Below are 16,937 nucleotides of genomic sequence, written 5' to 3'. Positions count from 1 at the left end.
ACCTCCCAAATACTGGGGTTACCAGTTTGCAGCACCATACCCAGCATTATTTTTTTATTTGTCTTTTTTTTTTTTATTTAATTTTGGGGAGGGTTTTGGAATGCTGGTAAATCTCACTGTGTAGTATTGGCTGTTCTGGAACTCACTATGTAGACCAAGCTAGACTCAAACTCATACAGATTGCCTGCCTCTGCTTCCAGAGTGCTGGGATTAAAGGCGTGTGTCATCTATGCCCTGCCACAGTAGGGCCCTCTTAAAATTGAAGAAAAAAAAAAATGTAAAAAGAGGACTGGGGATATAGCTCAATGGCAAAGTGACGGTCTAACATGTAAGACATTAAAGTTAGTCACCACCACTACCAACACACACACACACACACACACACACACACACACACACACACACACACTTAAAAATAAAAAAGATTTAGGCTCATGCTTTGGATCCTTGGAGGCTGAGGACTGTCATGGGTTTGAGGTCACCCTGGACTACAAAGTTGAGTTCCAGGACAGCCTAGGCTACAAAATGAGACTATGTCTCATAAAAAGTAAATGCATAAAATAACAATTTAAATAAATACACATTTTTCAGAGCAGAGGGAACCCTGGAAGCCTCAGGCCAATAAGTAAAGTTAGAGGTAATCTACCATTCTTGACAAACTGGGTGGGTGAGATGGCTCGGGCATGTGCTTGTCTGGGTTCCGTCCCTGGGTGGAAAGAGCCAGCTCCTGAAAGTTGACCTCCACACACCTTTTAAATAAGTATGGCAACTAGTTCTGTATCTCTCACGATTCATTTGTTGGAGGATAAACGTCCTCGCTGAGGGCCGACCTTGAAAGGATACACAGTCCTTTGTTCTCTTAATTCAAGGGAACACAGTCTTTGTTCATCCGAAGGGAAGGATGGAGAACCCGGACGCAGTTCTGCGAGACGCCGCTTGGTGGCGCTGTGCCTAGCGGGGAGAGCCCGGTGTTTTTCACCGAGCTGGTCATCGGAATTCAGAGAAATCTTCGTCTCCTAGCAACCACACAGCCAAGTTTGCGGAGCTCCCAGACTCAGCTATGGGCTAACCAATCAGTGTGCTTAAAAAAACATCGGAGGAGATTCCCTAGCAAATAATACACGCTACAGGCACGAAATCACTACTCGAAATATTGTTTTAAACCCATTTTACAAATGTGATCATGCTTTAAAAGTCCCATAGATCACCAAACTGGCAGTGGTACCACTAGCATTTACCAGGGCCTCTCGGTTTTCTTTTCCCTTTCTTTTTAACTCAACGTCTCCTGCATCCCAGACTGGCTTTGAACTAATGATCCTCCTGCCTCTACTTCCCCAGTCCTGGGATTACAGGCATGTGGCATCACACCTGGTTTTATTCATTGCTCGGCAGCAAACCCAGGACTCTGTTCATGCTGGGTAAGCACTGTGCAAGCTGAGCTACATCCCAAACCTCTTCTGCTTTCATAATTTGGCCCAGAGAATGTGCAGACTTCGTAGCAGTGCGTTGTTGACGCCCCTGAGTGCACGCGCATGCGCAGGGTAAAATACTTAAATTTAGTGTGGAATGAATCCACTTTAGGCCCATCTCATTGACCTCAGACCCTCTACTATCTGGGCAGCTCTGGACTTTTCCCAAATGTGGACACTTCAAGTTTCAAGATGGTCTATCTCAGAAGCCTCTTCTAAAATACTGTTTGGGGTCCAGTGTGATGTCTTTCTCGAACTGGGCTGTTTGCCATTTGCACTCAAGGCCTCTTTCATGATGCCCCACTCCAGGAAGAGGTTTCAAGGTTTTCAAAAACATTTTTTCCCCTTTTTTCCTTTCCCATGCTTGGCATAGTTCTTGGTCTTTCTGCTTGAAAAGCTCATGTCCACATGGATTTTCACTTTTTGGCCTATACTAGTAAAAAGATGGGGGATTCACTAATACGGTGAGGGGCATTCCCAGCTTGTGTCTCTTGTCAGCCCTCACAGAAGCCAGCCTCTGATGAAGGCCTGACCAGCTTTCCCCTTTGTCTTTTTGATGTTCCTTTGTCTTCCTGTGTGGCTGCAGGGCCTGGCTGCTGAGCTTCAACAGCAGTTTCTGTCAGTCTTGGGTTTTTGTTTTTTGGTTTTTGACAGGATCTTGATATACAGTCCTGGCTGGCCCAAGACTCACTATGCATTTATCTTTTTGTTTTTTGAGATGGCATCTCACATATCCCAGGTTGGCCCCAAACTTGTTATGTGGCTGAGGGTGATCCTTTTCCCTTCAGCTGAAAGAAGCCAGATAGGCTTAATGAGGGTCTTTTCCTGTTTGTTGCCATAGACATTGTCTCTTCTCTCCTGCGGCCCTGAAAGGGGTGGTTTTGGTGTGGTCTTGGTGTGGTCTTTGCCGTATTTGATTCTGAGCTGTCCCGGCTTTTAGACTCCATTTGATGTCACTTCATCTGTCTCAGGGTCTTCCAAGTCCTTGCCAGGAAGGGCGTGCTGAGGGACACAAGACTGGACTGGGCTTTTCCTGTTCAGATCTTTGTGGCCCCAAACAGTCTGTCTGGCACAGCTCATTGCCCAACCCCAGCCTGGACCAGCCCAGCCCAGCCCAGCCCAGCCCAGCCCAGCCCAGCCCAGCCCAGTCCAGTCCAGCCCAGGCCAGGCCAGCCCAGTCCAGCCCATGCCAGGCCAGGCCAGGCCAGGCCAGCCCAGCCCAGTCCAGGCCAGGCCAGGCCAGGCCAGGCCAGGCCAGTCCAGCCCAGCCCAGTCCAGGCCAGCCCAGGCCAGCCCAGGCTAGCCCAGGCCAGCCCAGCCCCACAGTGTTTGGGACCCTGTGTCAAACGCAGTAAGGGGATTAGGTGAGTCTGCGGAGACCCCAGGATTTAAAAATTCAGCTGGATGTAGTGGCACAGGCTTTTAACCCATGTACTCAATAGGCAGAGGCAGGTGTGTTTCCATGAGTTCAAGGACAGCCTGATTTACACAGTAAGTTCCAGGCCAGCCAGGGCTGCAGAGTGATACCTTATTTAAATAAAGAAAAGAAAAAGAAATTCAGCCGATCTTCTGCCTCAGGGTCCTAGAGTGGGTGGAGCTTCAGCAGCTTCGGAATCATAACTACAATCTGTCCTGCAACAGAATCTGAACTTCTGGGCAGCTCCATGCTGTTACAGTCCCTGGGATCCTCCAGTCCCCTTGTTCTTCAAGCCTACACTGGGGGGCCTCAGATGTATCTGTTCTGAGCTGGGCTGTGCTAGCCTCCATTCGACCATTTTCAGTGGTGTGCTGGAGACTGACTGTCCGTGGCCTGCAGCCTTCACCGATTTCCATAGAGTACACACACGCACCACTGCTAAGTAACTACCACACCGATGTCACTGAACTTCGAGTAGAAGAGACACACTTAAGCGGGCTAAAGCCACCTGTAAAATGCCATTTCTTTGCACACTTTTCAAAAGAGCACCCCTAGTGAGTTGAGGGATTAAAAAGGTGAGCTGATGGAGTAAATTCTGGGCAGACCCAGGCAACAGGCACGGTTCAATAAGCAGATGACAGGGGCCTTTCTTCTACAGGGCTTATTAAGGGGGACTGTGAGCTAGAGTTCAGGCGCATCAGCCACCTTAACTGTGTGTCTGTGCAGTGCGCAAATCAGCACAACTTTACAGGACAGTCCAGACTTGGATTAATGACCACTTGTAATTAAGTAAAACGATGAATTGGAAAAACAACACCAACAAAACCCTGGTATTTAGCAGCCTGAAAATCATTGTATGTGGATAATCAGAGCATTATATCACCAGTTGGGACATCAGTGGTTTTTAAAATGAACCTAATTAATTGAGGGCTATTATTGCCACAAGAGCCTCCAATTACACCAGTTCAAAGGATAAGCATAGCACTATACAGAAAACAACCTGAGAATAGGCTAACACTACATTTTGAGTTCATTAAATGTTTTTCTTTTTGATAACTTAAATCCTCACATACTGTGAATATCTTTATTTTTTTCCCATTTGTTTAGTGTGTATATGGGTGTGCGATTAAAGGACAGCTTGGGAGAGAGGGATCTCCCTTCAACTGTATGTGTGGGTTCCAGGGATGAGCTCGGGTTGTCAAGCGTAGCCAGTGCCTTTACCTGCCGAGCTGTCCTGCCAGCCCCATCCTGTGCTATTTGACAAGCAGGTTTTCATACCTCGTGGTTAATCTTGTCAACTTGCTGAGATTTTACTATGAGGACATTTTCAGAGGAGGGAGCACTCACCCTGAATGTGAACAGCACTGTCCCACTGTCTGGGGACCCAGACCCAGGATAAAAGGAAAACAAACTCTTCAGAAGCATCTACCCTGCTTCCTCACTGCAGATCGAGTGACATCCACTCTGTTTTCTCACTGCAAATACAGTGATATCCACCGTTTTCTTACTGCAGATGCAGTGACATTAACTCTGCTTCCTCACTGCAGATGCAGTGTCTGCTTCCTTACTGCAGATGCAGTGACATCCACCCTGTTTTCTCACTGCAGATGCAGTGACATCAACCCTGCTTCCTCACTGCAAATGCAGTGACATCCATCCTGCCTCCTCACTGCACATGCAGTGACATCTACCCTACTTCCTCACTGTAGATGCAGTGACATCCACCCTGCTTCCTCACTGCAGATGCAGTGACATCCACTCTGCTTCCTCACTGCAGATGCAGTGACATCCACCCTGCTTCCTCACTGCAGATGCAGTGACATCCACTCTGCTTCCTCACTGCAGATGCAGTGACATCCACCCTGCTTCCTCACTGCAGATGCAGGTGACATCAACCTTGCCTCCTCACTACACATGCAGTGACTAGCTGCCTCGTACTCATGGTTTAAGGACTGAACCTTAAACCATGGGCCCAAATAAATACTTCATCAGGCATTTTGTCATAGCAACAAGAAAAATGACAAAACGACCCGATTTATCACACCAGTTACCCTTTCAGAGTGACTGTGTGGACAGATGAGAAGTCCAGCTGACTAGATAATTCAAAGTGACTCAGAAAATGGACTGAGGACCTGCTTAGTCCAGTTTTAATAAAAAGAATTAGGTGTATGTGTGCTTGCCTTAGTGTGTCTGCACACCACCTGTGTGCAGGAGCCCAGGGGATCCCCTGGAACTACAGTTCCAGGCTGTGTGAGCTACCATGTGGGTTAAGGGTGCTCTGCAGGAGCACTAAACCCTCTTAGCCTCACTTGAGTGCGGAAGCAGAGGATAGCTCCCCAGAGTCAGTTCTCTCCTTCCACCCTGTGGGGACAGAACTCAGATTGTCAGACTGGGCAGCAAGTGAGTTCCTTTGCCTGATGAGCCATCTCGAGGACCCCAGACCCCCTTTCCCCCTTTTCTTTTCTTTTCTTTTCTTTTTTCTCTTTCTTTCTTTTCTTTCTTTCTTTCTTTCTTTCTTTCTTTCTTTCTTTCTTTCTTTCTTTCTTTCTTTCTCTCTCTCTCTCTCTCTCTCTCTCTCTCTCTCTCTCTCTCTCTCTCTTTCTTTCTTTCTTAGTGGGTAGCCATTCCAGCTTGGATCTGGAAGCTCCAACCCCCATTGAGACTCTGGCAACTGTCACGCCTACGAGGTGGGGCGAGGGGAGGTGCTGGAAACCGGAGAGCTGGATGGGCAAGCGCTTGCTCTGGGCACGCGCTCTGCGCCTGGACCCTGGATGGTGGAGATTGATTGTGCAGAGCTCCAGAGAACACCGCTGGATTGCGATACACCTTCCCCAGACCCCCGTGACCTATCCATTCCTTCATTTGTAAGTCATCCACTAAATAAATCTTCCTTTTAACTACGTGGAGTGGCCTTTATAATTTTTCCCCAATACTTTCTTTCTTTCCTTTCTTCTTCTATTTATTTATCATGTATACAGTGTTCTGTCTGCATGTATGTCTGCAGGCCAGAAGAGAGCAACAGATCTCATTACAGATGGTTGTGATCCACCAAGTGGTTGCTGGGAATTGAACTCAGAACCTCTGGAAGAGCAAGCAGTGCTCTTAACCACTGAACCATCTCTCCAGCCCCCTCTTTCTTTCTTTCTTTCTTTCTTTCTTTCTTTCTTTCTTTCTTTCTTTCTTTCTTTCTTTCTTTCTTTCTTTTCTTTCTTTCTTTCTTTCTTTCTTTCTTTCTTTCTTTTTCTTTCTTTCTTTCTTTCAACCATTCTAGGTATATGCAGAGTATTTCAGCATTGTGAAACAGGCAATTTGACATGCTTTGGTGAATATACTTTATTTTTCATAAAAAATATAATTGTACAATGCTCTTCTAAGAAAAACATCCTTCATTGCCCCCAAATACCATGTGGTTTAATTAGCTCTCATCTTTAAAAAACAAAATATATACTTTAATATTTGTAACAACATGCAGCTGATTTCTGTAAAATATATTGATTTTTGTTAATTTTACTTGCCTTTAACTAAAAATGAAGCCCAGTCTAAATCTGTATTTTTTATAACCAGCCAAAGCAAACCCATCACAGTTCAAAGATGGTAAATTCTAGATGGTGATGCTAAGCACTGTCTACAAGGCAAATAGTCACAGGGACGGCTGCTATAAGGTTCTGATTCAGGTATCACAAAAGATTTTAGATAAGATAGAAAACAAATTAAGAACTTCAGTTACAGCCTAAAAGTTGACCAGACCAGATCAATTCCATATTGCACCGGTTGCTCCAATATGTGGGAAGTGGGTTCTAAAATGATAGAGTCGGACTGGTGTGAATTCACAATTATATTTTCTCCTTAATCTCTGAGATCAAAAGAAAAAGGAGACAGGCTCTGCTGAGGGAGGCACAGGCCTCTTCCTGCCCTGGATGATGATGGCCCAGGGCTCTGGCCTCGCAGGCTGCTGTCCTCTGGGAAGGAAGTGCAGTTAGTCTGCACTGCCACTAGATGGGGATGGAGATGGAGATGCTGTTGGATCAGGACCAGAGATGCAATCCCAGGCTCTGAGGGAGAGGGGCCAGCAGAGTTCCCAGAGCACTCACCACCAAGGGCCATTCATTCTCTTGGCTTGATTACTCCAGAACACTAAAGCCATCTAGACACACGAACAGACTCAAAGTGCAATGAAATCTCACTCCACAGTCCATCTCCTCTACTTGGGGCTGACGCTGCAATTACAACCAGAACCTGCAGAATCTTCAAGCACAACGCAGACATGCCACTGAGGAGCCACATTCATCATGGAATGTTTGCTTTGAAAACAACTTAGAGAATTCAAAAGGTACTGCACAAAGCAACATAAAGTCATGGGCTGTTCTGCAAAGTAAAAAGAATATGACTGAGTAGACTGAGAACACACCCATTACAGTCTGAACACCATATTTAAAAACACTTAAATTCTGAAGGGCCTGAATATCAACAATCCTTTGTCTACATTTATGGTCCTAAGAAGACATTAAATATCCTTAAATGTCCATTTTTCTTAAGCACAGAGAACCCAGCAAGCTGGGCTAGTGGTCTGTCAGTGGTCATACACACCTAAGTTTGAAGCTTGAGCTCAAGGGATCTTTAGGCTAAGGGGAAGCATTTGTTTAAATGCCTGCCAAAAGATCCATCTCATGTTCCACCTCACAGACAACCTGCCAGGCATGTCTGAGCCATGGCTTGCAGGCTGCACATGCCTCAGAATAGCTAGGAAATGTGTCCTAGCACAAAACTGTAAACTCACTTAAAACATTCAGTTCTCAGGCTTCAAGTCACAACGTCAAAGGTTGGACATGCCTGAAGACTATGATACCTCCTCCTCAACTGCCAGTCTGTGGCAAACACTTCTTTTTTGGAAGCTAAGTTCCTGCCTCATCAGCGTGAGGACCAATTCTAATTTAGCAGCAACAGAGAACAGGGCATCTGGCCAAAGTAGCAAGACTGAAGAAGTAGAGTCCTCATCTCTCGGTATCCGACTGTGGGCGCTGCCCTCGACCCTCACTCCAGGCCATGGAAGTGTGGCTGTGACAGAGCTGCCTGCCCCTCCCCACACCCGCCAGGCCCCACGCTGCACAGTGGAGGCACAGGCTGAAGTGGGGACCAGCACACAGTCGGCTTCTTTCCGGCTCAGAACACATTCATAAGGACACTCATGTCAGGAGGAGACTGAGTATTCTGCCAACTGCAGCAGCCGTTAGCGTTGCCAGCAGTGTGCCCATGCTCTGGACAGGACACGGACACTCAGTCTCAGCAGCTAGTTGCATTCTGTGTTCTTCAGAAAAATATCCCATGCCATAGTTGAGTACACAAGCAAATGTGTATGAACATTCACTCCTGTCTACTTCTACCCATGTACATGTAGACATACAACAGAAACACATGTGCACACACCTACTGCAGGTTAAGATAATGAATGCTACTGAAAGGTTACTTTTCACCTAAAAATAAAACATGGCTAATTCTCCAAGCATGGATTTGGCCCAGGCCAACTTTCATAAACACAGTCTGAGGAAACAGCACAAAGAGGCTGTCTGGGGCTTTCTTGTTGCATTTCTTATGAACATTCTTTAAAACAGGCATATCACTATGGATTATAAAAATAGAAATGTATATATCTGTTAATATGAACTCACAGCTTATGCTGGAATGGCTCACAGACGGTCAAACATTACTCAAGTAAATAGAAAGGAGTAACATTGGGTCCATCAAGGCTGAGAACCACAGGAAACAACACAGCCTATTTGGTTTTTGTAGGTGATTAAAAACATGAAGAGAAGTGACAACTCAACACACACACACACAAACACACAGCTTACATAGGAAAATATAAATTAACCAGAGAAGCCATACGGCTAAGGTGCAAACATGCGCTTTTCATCCCCTTTCCTCTGCTCCTGTGGTTTCAGGCATTATAACTTGTTGGCCAGCATGGAGAGCAATACAGAGCAGGTCTGAATGTTGGCAAGTCTTCTAGGTGTGGAAAATTAAAGCAAAGGCCTTCGTGATGTCTGATCACACATTTTGGTAGAAACTTCGGATTTACAGATATGCCTACTGAGCAGTAAGCGGTAGGTAAATGGAGCCAAGAAGCAAAGTCCTGGCCATTTGTCTTCCATAGACATTAGACCATTGGTTTTGATCACTGGCTGCATTTTACATGCTCTTCACCCTGGAGAGAAAACAAATGCACCAACATAAGAATGTTGTTAGTCAATGAAATTTGACCAATCAGTTTTTAAACTCACGGATTTGGTTATTCCTTTATTTCTGTGTGTGAGTGAGGCACATGTGTGAGGCCACAGCACACACGTGGAGGTCAGGGGCCACGTCTTCCTTACACCATCTGAGATAGGAGCTGTTGTTTTTCAGCTGTGTACACAGAATTGCCGCCCTCTGAGCCTCAGGAGACTCTCCTATCTCCACTTCCCATCTGGCTATGGAAGTGCTGGGATCGCAGACCATACCACGGTGCCCGGCTTCCTGATTCTGGGAACCAAACTCAGGTCCTCAAGCTTTCATAGAAGATTTTACTCACAGAAGCATCGTGCCAGCCCATCATAAACAGTCCTGGTTTTTTGAGACAGGATTTTATGTATAGCCCAGGTTGTCTCAATCACTCTAAGTAACAGAGGATATATAACCTTGAACTCCACTTGTCAAGTAATGGAACTACAGGTGGGTACCCCCATACCCAGCTAAAATTCTTGACTTTTTCTTCAGGTTAATATATAGGAAGGCATCTGTTGATGTTGTTGTTACTGTTTGATTTGTTATGACACAAGATCTTGCTCCATCCCAGATGACCTGGAACTATGTAGCTATGATGGTTAGATTGACAGACTCTCAAATCACGTGGAAGAAGGGCTTGTTGGGGATTACTTTGTTCCACTAATTGATATATGAAGACCCACCTTAACTCTGGGTGGCACCATGTCTGAGGCAGGGAACTCTGGACTGCATATGTGAACAAAAGGAACTGAGCAATAACTTCATGCATCCTTCACTCTCTGCTTCTTACTGGGAATATGATGTGAGCAGCTTCCTCAAGCTCTTACATCTGACTTCCTCACCATGATGGACTGACTGTACTTTGAACTGAAAGCTAAAATAAACTGCTATAGAATAATTCTCTGTACGCTGTGAAAATGCTTTACTCTCATCTGTTAATAAAAAGCTGATTGGCCAATGGGTAGGAGGATTTTTGGGGCAGAGAGAATGCTGGGGAAATAAAAGGACAGAGTCAAAGGAGTAGTCAGCCAGATGGAAAGGAAGCAGGACATGCAGGAAAGATAAATGCCATGAGCCTTGGGGCAGCACATAGATTACAGAAGAGGGTTAATTTAAGTTGCAAGAGCTAGTTGGTAATAAGCCTGAACTATCAGCCAGGCATTTATAATCAATAAGTCTCTGAGTGGTTATCTGGGAGCAATTGCTGAGACACAGAAAAACTCTGCCTACAATAAACTCTTTTCCAGTTGCTTTTGTCAAGGTACTTTATTATAGCAACAGGAAAAGAGACTAAGACAGTAGCCCAGGCTGACCTCAAAATCATAGTCATCTTTTTGTCTCAGCCTCCTCAGTGATCAGTTGACAAGTGTGAGTCATGTGTTCAGCTAATAAGACTTTTTAAAAATTATAAATATAGAAAATTAGTTAATTTGTTTTTTTTTCACTAGTTTAACTTAGATGAAGGTCCAATGTTATCTATTAAGAGTTATTAAAAAACCTAATTCCTTTAATTTCATAACTCTTTTTGAGATAGGGTCTCATGTAGCCTGGGTTGGCCTCAAACTCAGTAAGTACCTAAGGATGATCTTGAACTCCTGACAGTCTTGCCTACACCTCACTGGGCACTCAGTGTGGCAACATTTACTTACAACTATTTCAAGTCCTCCCAGATAATAAGAACAAAGAAGAAAGCGCCTGACATTTTCATCCTCCACCTCCTGGGTGGCAGATTACACACCAGAACCCCTGACATCCATTCTAAAATCTTCTTCACTCTCTTCAACCAACCAGCATGTGCAAGACATGAGCCTCTGTGCCCTGTGAGCCTTTGTGTCCTGTGAGCCTGTGTTAAGTCATAAAGGAAACTGAGCTCATTATGCCTCCAGCCAAAGGCACCATAATATTCTTAGATGAAATGGGTAAAATTTCCCAGCCTAGATTTAAGAATGGAATCTTTTGGTATGATGCCAAAAACATGAGCAAGAGAAGATAAAAGAAGCTAACTAGACTTCATCAGAGCTAAATCTTTGTGTATCCAAGGACACTATCAGGAAAGTGAAAATACAGCTGAGCAAGCAGGAGAGAAGCTTGAAAGCCATACACCAACTGCACACCTAGTGCCCAGAGCAGAGGGAACTCTTAAAACTCCACAGCAGGGTATGGGAACACATCCATATCCTAGCTCACTGGAAGCTGAGGGAGGAGGATCAATGAGTTCCAGCCAGCTTGGGCTGGATAGTGAGACCCTGCTTCAAAAAACATAAACAGGACAATACAAAAAAGCCTCAACAACGGGGCTGGCGAGATGGCTCAGAGGTTAAGAGCACTGACTGCTCTTCCAGAGGTCCTGAGTTCAATTCCAGCAATCACATGGTGGCTCACAACCATCTGTAATGAGATCTGGTGCCCTCTTCTGGCCTGCAGTCATACATGCTGTATACATAATAAATAAATAAATCTTAAAAAAAAAAAAAAAAAAAAGCCTCAACAACAAAACAAAACCCTAACTGAAACACTGGCAAGCTTAAACATGTCTCCAAAAGGCATATACAAATGGCCAAGAACCAGAGAACACAAGAACAAAACACAGAACCAATATTCATTAAGGAATGTACAATGAGGGGACAGTGAGATGGCTCAGTGGTTAAAAGTGCTTTCTATACAATCCTGGTGACTTGAGTTTGATTCCCAGAACTGACATAAAGGCAGAAGGAGAGAACAGACTCCACAAAATTGTCCTCTGAGCTCCACACATGCTCTGTGCACATGCACACACCTCTTCATGCACACACGGTAATAAACACAATGATATACAACTTCATGCTTACTAGAGGGCTATAGTTTAAAAACAAACAGCCTGGACACTGGGCATGGTGGCACAGCCTTGTAACCTTGTCACTTGGGAGGGGAGGCAGAGGCAGAAGGAAGTAAGTTTAAGGCCAGTATGGTAAACATGAGTTCTAGGCCATTTGGGGTTATATAGCAAGACTCTGGTGCCCAACTGTCTCTGTCAGTCTAGATTTTTGGAAGTTGCTTATAATGCATTTCCTGTTTACTTAGGTAATATTATATCCTTCTGGGGTCTTTGATGTAGTTGAACACTAGATAGTTATAATTTCCCTTGGTTATGATAAAAGATAAATTAGATATAAAACTTTAGACTCACAAATATAGGATAGAATATTTTCTTTAATTTTGCCAAATACAAATAGACTAGATATTGTAACTGTAATTCTTGCTTGATAACTGTTTGTTATATGTAATTTTACTATGTTAAAGTTAAAACCTTCCTTTTTAATTAAACAGAAAAGGGGAAATGCTGTAGAATAATGCTTTTGTATACTGGTTTAATAAAATGTTGATTGCCCAGTAGCCAGGCAGGAAGTATGGGTGGGATAAGCAGACAAGGAGAATTCTGGGAAGAGGAAGACTGAGTCAGGAGACACCAGCCCACCATCCAGGGAACAGCATGTAAAGCACACAGGTAAAGCCACGGAACACGTGGCGACATATAGATGAACAGAAATGGGCTGAGTTTAAGTGTAAGAGCTAGTCAGTAGTAAGCCTGAGCTAATGGCCGAGCAGTTTAATTAATAGAAGCCTCTGTGTGTTTATTTAGGGGACTCAACTGGGAGAGATTTGTCCCGACTGCTGGCAGGCTGGGACACAGAAAATCTTTCTACTACAAGACTCCTGTCTTTAAAATAAAATAATAAAATAAAACAATAATCCCAGCACTCACGAGGCAGAGGCAGGTTAATCTGAGTTTGAGGCGGTCTACAGAGCGAGTTCCAGGACAGCCAGGGCTACATAGAGAAGCCCTGTCTTGAAAAACCAATAAATAAATAAATTAATTAAAAATAAATAAAACAAAACCCAAAATAGGGCTGCCACAGTGGCTCATGCCTGTAATCCTGGCTGCCAAACAGGCTGAGGCAGAAGGTTAACGGAGCCCTGGAATTCAGTCAGTACCAGGTAACCCAGTGAGATCTCATCTCTCACAAAATAAAATAAAGATAGAAATAACAAATATTAATGAGATGTAGAGAGCTCTGTTGGGGGGGAATTTAACATACTTTGGCCATCATAAAAAAGAGTTTGGCAGTCCTTAAAAAAAATTTGAACAGAGTTCCATGTGGCCTAGCAGTTTGAGTCCAGGTACATATTCAAAACAGCTAAGCACGCACGCTGTGGTGGCACACACCTGTCATCCCAGCTCTTGGGAGGTGGAGGCAGGAAGATGAGGATTCAGGTTCTCCAGCCTTACAGTGAGCTGCAGCACCCCACCCAAACAAGTCAAGCCCATACACGAATACTTGTATACACATTCATAGCAGCAGTGCTGACAGTATCCCAGAAGCCAGCAGGTAGAAACAAATGCCTATTCATGGATAGATGGATAACAAACGGTGGCTGTGCATCTATAAAATAATGGACCATAAGAAGGAATGGAGTTCTGATACATGGTGTAACATGAATCAACCATGAAAAGATTAGGCTAGGTTAAAGAAGTCAGATGCCTTAGATACTAAATTATGCCATTTATACAAAATATCTACAATGGATTAATCCACTGGGACCTCAGGTCCATGGTTGCAAAGGGTTGTTTTATGGTCTAGGGTTCTCTTTTACGGTGGTCACATATTTGTAGTTAGAGATGACAGTTGTGTAACGTTGTAACTATACAATGCCTCTGCTTGACATTTTAAAATGATAGATTTTTTTTGAAGTTGTTCATTTCATGTTACATGAATTTCACCTCAACAAATATAAAAACAACTGTGGGCTGGGCATGTAGAGAACTTACCTTCCATTTCTGAAGCCACGGGTTCAATTCCCCAGCACTGTAAAAGAAGAAAAACACCCTCAGTTACAACTTACTGTAGCAAGAGCCTGCACTTGTGAGACTAGCTTCTAAAGTTACACTTGAGAGCCCAGGGCCTCACCCAGCCACTTTGCTATTTCTCCTCATTTCCCTGTTTTGGTTTTTGTCCTGGGACCGATCCTGGGCCTAGAGCGGTGGTTCTCAACCTGTGGGTCGAGACTCCTTTAACAAACCTCTATCTCCAAACATATTTACATTACAATTCACCTTTATTTTTCTGTTTTTGACTGCTGGGATTAAAGGCATGTGCCACCACCACCCAGCTTACAATTCATAACAGTAGCAAAATTACAGTTCTGAAGCAGCAATAAAAAATAATTTTATGACTGGGGACCACCATAACATGAGGAACTGCATTAGAATCACAACATTAGGAAGGTTGAGAACCACTGGCCTAGAGCATGCTAACTCTTAACACATAGCCACCTAAAAATACAGTTCTTTAGCACTACTACTGGAGGAAATGTCCAAGTTAAATGTTAAAGTACCTCGTAAGCTGTGAGTAACAACGCATTAAAGAAAGTGGCATTAACTAAACTCTGGGCCATTTAAATTACGGACTGTCTACCATACAGTCATCACTGGCTGGGTTGTTCTGTCTTTTGACATGAGGTCTTTCTATGAAGCCCACGCTGGCCTCCAACTTGCAGTTTCCCTAAGTGATGGCAGAGCAGGTATATACCAACCACACTCAGCCTTAGCTGGCTTTCATTTCAGGGTTTAGGCTCCTCTGCCACAACACTTGCTGATTAGTGTTTCTAAAATGACATTAGTGCTTCACTTTATTTCAAGTCACATGGCTTAGTGGTTGACACACACTCCACCTTGAGATGCTTGCTTAACAGGAATGCTCCTGTAGTTGGTACTCACACAAATTGGTGTTAGCCTCTGTCTTCCCAGCTTTGGGATGCCTGCTTGAGTTCTGCTGAGCCTTGTTCTGCTCCTCTCCAGTGAGTAGGGCCCTTATTTCAGAAGGGATTTTCCCTTGGTCCATTGCCATGCACCATTGCTTGTACTGAAATATTTAATACAGTTAAGTAAGACGCTAAGTCAGAGTTCAGGCAGCACGTGTGGAAATCCTAGACACAAGAGCTCCCCTGAGGGCTTGGCTGTAGCTCACTGCTAGAGCACTTGCTGAGTATGCAAGAGGCCTTGGGTTTGATACCCAGTACTGGGTGTGGGGAGACTTGTAGTGATTTCCTTTCTCTAGTAAATATTCACTAAGTAACTACCAGTAGTAGCTGTACACATTACTATTACATGTATGAGAACACACACATTCTACCACAGTGTACACTATGGACTTCGGGGGTATACAAAGTGAAGCAAATCAGAGATTCTGCCCTCAGGCAACTTAGATTGTAGAAGCTAAAATAATCATTATTAATAATGACATATAACAGATCAAATTCAGCATAAAAATCAATAGCAATGTATTACAAAAATAAACTGAATAGCATCATCTAGAGCATACTTACTTTCCTCTCTTAATGCCCTTATTACTTCTTTGCTTTTGTGCATGGGTATGTGTGCACACATGCGTGTGTGCATGTCTCGCTCGCTGCACAAGAGTTTGTGTAGAGACTAGCAGTTGATGCTGGGTGTCTCCCTGAATCACCCCCCTCTTCCTTTTCCCTGACCTGGGAGCTCACTGATTGGCTAGATTGCTGGCCGGCTGGCTCCAGGGGCCCTCATCTCCCCTGCCCCAGTACAGTGTGTGCCACTGTGCCTGCTATGTGGGTTCTGGGATTGAACTCAGGCCTTCATGCTTGCATGGCAAGTGACTCACCCAGTCATCTCCTCAATGTGGTGGTATTGTGTTGCCCAAAAATATTGTGTATTCTAATAAACTTATCTGGGGTCAGAGAACAGAAAAGCCACTATGTAGGCGGTGATAGCACACACCTTTAATCCTGGCATTCCAGAGATAGAAATCCCTCTGGATCTCTGTGAGTTCAAGGCCACACTGGAAACAGCCAAGCATGGTGACACGCCTTTAATCCCAGAAAGCCAGCCTTTAATCCCAGAGAGTGGTGGCACAAAGCAAAAAGGTATATAAGGCGTGAGGACCAGAAACTAGAGGCATTTGGCTGGTTAAGCATTTGGCTGATTAAACATGTGGCTGGTTAAGCATTCAGGCTTTTGAGCAGCAATTCAGCTGAGAGCCATTAGGATGAGGACTCAGAGGCCTCCAGTCTGAGGAGACAAGACCAGCTGAGGATCCGGCGAGGTGAGATAGCTGTGGCTTGTTCTGTCTCTCTGATCTACCAGCATTGACCCCAATAACTGGCCTCAGGTTTGATTTTATTAATAAGAACTTTTAAGATTCCCTCTACACCTCAGTGCCCTTTAAAATTGTACTCATTACTACTGTGTGTGTGAGCTTACATGCCACAGCATTTATGTGAAGGTCAGAGGACAATCTGGTGAGCTGGCTCTCATCTTCCACCTGAATGTGTCTCTTGAGGCTCAAACTACTCAGGCTGACAGGCTTGTGTGGTAAGCGCTTCACTCCGTGAGTCATCTTGACCCCTCCCTCTTTTTAAATTCTTGGGGCTTGTATCAGTTGCACGTGTGGAAGTCACATAAGACAGTGTGGTGGTATTCTAATTGTACTGAAATGTGATTTTGATTGTATGTTAATAAATAAAGTTGCCCAGGGGTCAGAGCTATTAGAGCCATAGAAAGAGCATGGCGGTGGTGGCGCACGCCTTTAATCCCATAGATCTCTGTGTGTTCAGGGATACAGCCAGCACTGGAGACATATGCCTTTAAGATCTGGGGGGCTATGGGCTGGAGAGATGGCTCAGAGGTTAAGAGCACCGACTGCTCTTCCAGAGGTACTGAGTTCAATTCCCAGCAACCACATGGTGGCTCACAACCATCTGCAATGAGATCTGGTGCC

General features: G+C 44.5%; 1 protein-coding gene across 1 annotated transcript in view; it reads right to left on the bottom strand.

The window, feature by feature from the left end:
- Positions 1-6,201: 6,201 nt before the first annotated feature.
- The window catches only part of Crebl2 (cAMP responsive element binding protein like 2), a 32,716-nt gene continuing 21,980 nt past the window's right edge, over positions 6,202-16,937 (bottom strand). Inside the window, exons 3-5 of the mRNA XM_006976538.4 lie at positions 14,903-15,047; positions 13,955-13,991; positions 6,202-9,088 (exon numbers count right to left, since the gene is read on the bottom strand). Coding sequence (XP_006976600.1) covers positions 13,978-13,991; positions 14,903-15,047 — 159 coding nt within the window. The 3' untranslated portion in view covers positions 6,202-9,088; positions 13,955-13,977. The remainder of the gene's footprint in view (positions 9,089-13,954; positions 13,992-14,902; positions 15,048-16,937) is intronic.

This window comes from Peromyscus maniculatus, chromosome 3 (genome assembly GCF_049852395.1).
Source record: "Peromyscus maniculatus bairdii isolate BWxNUB_F1_BW_parent chromosome 3, HU_Pman_BW_mat_3.1, whole genome shotgun sequence".
NCBI lineage: Eukaryota > Metazoa > Chordata > Mammalia > Rodentia > Cricetidae > Peromyscus > Peromyscus maniculatus.
This window is presented reverse-complemented; position numbering and strand designations above follow the sequence as displayed.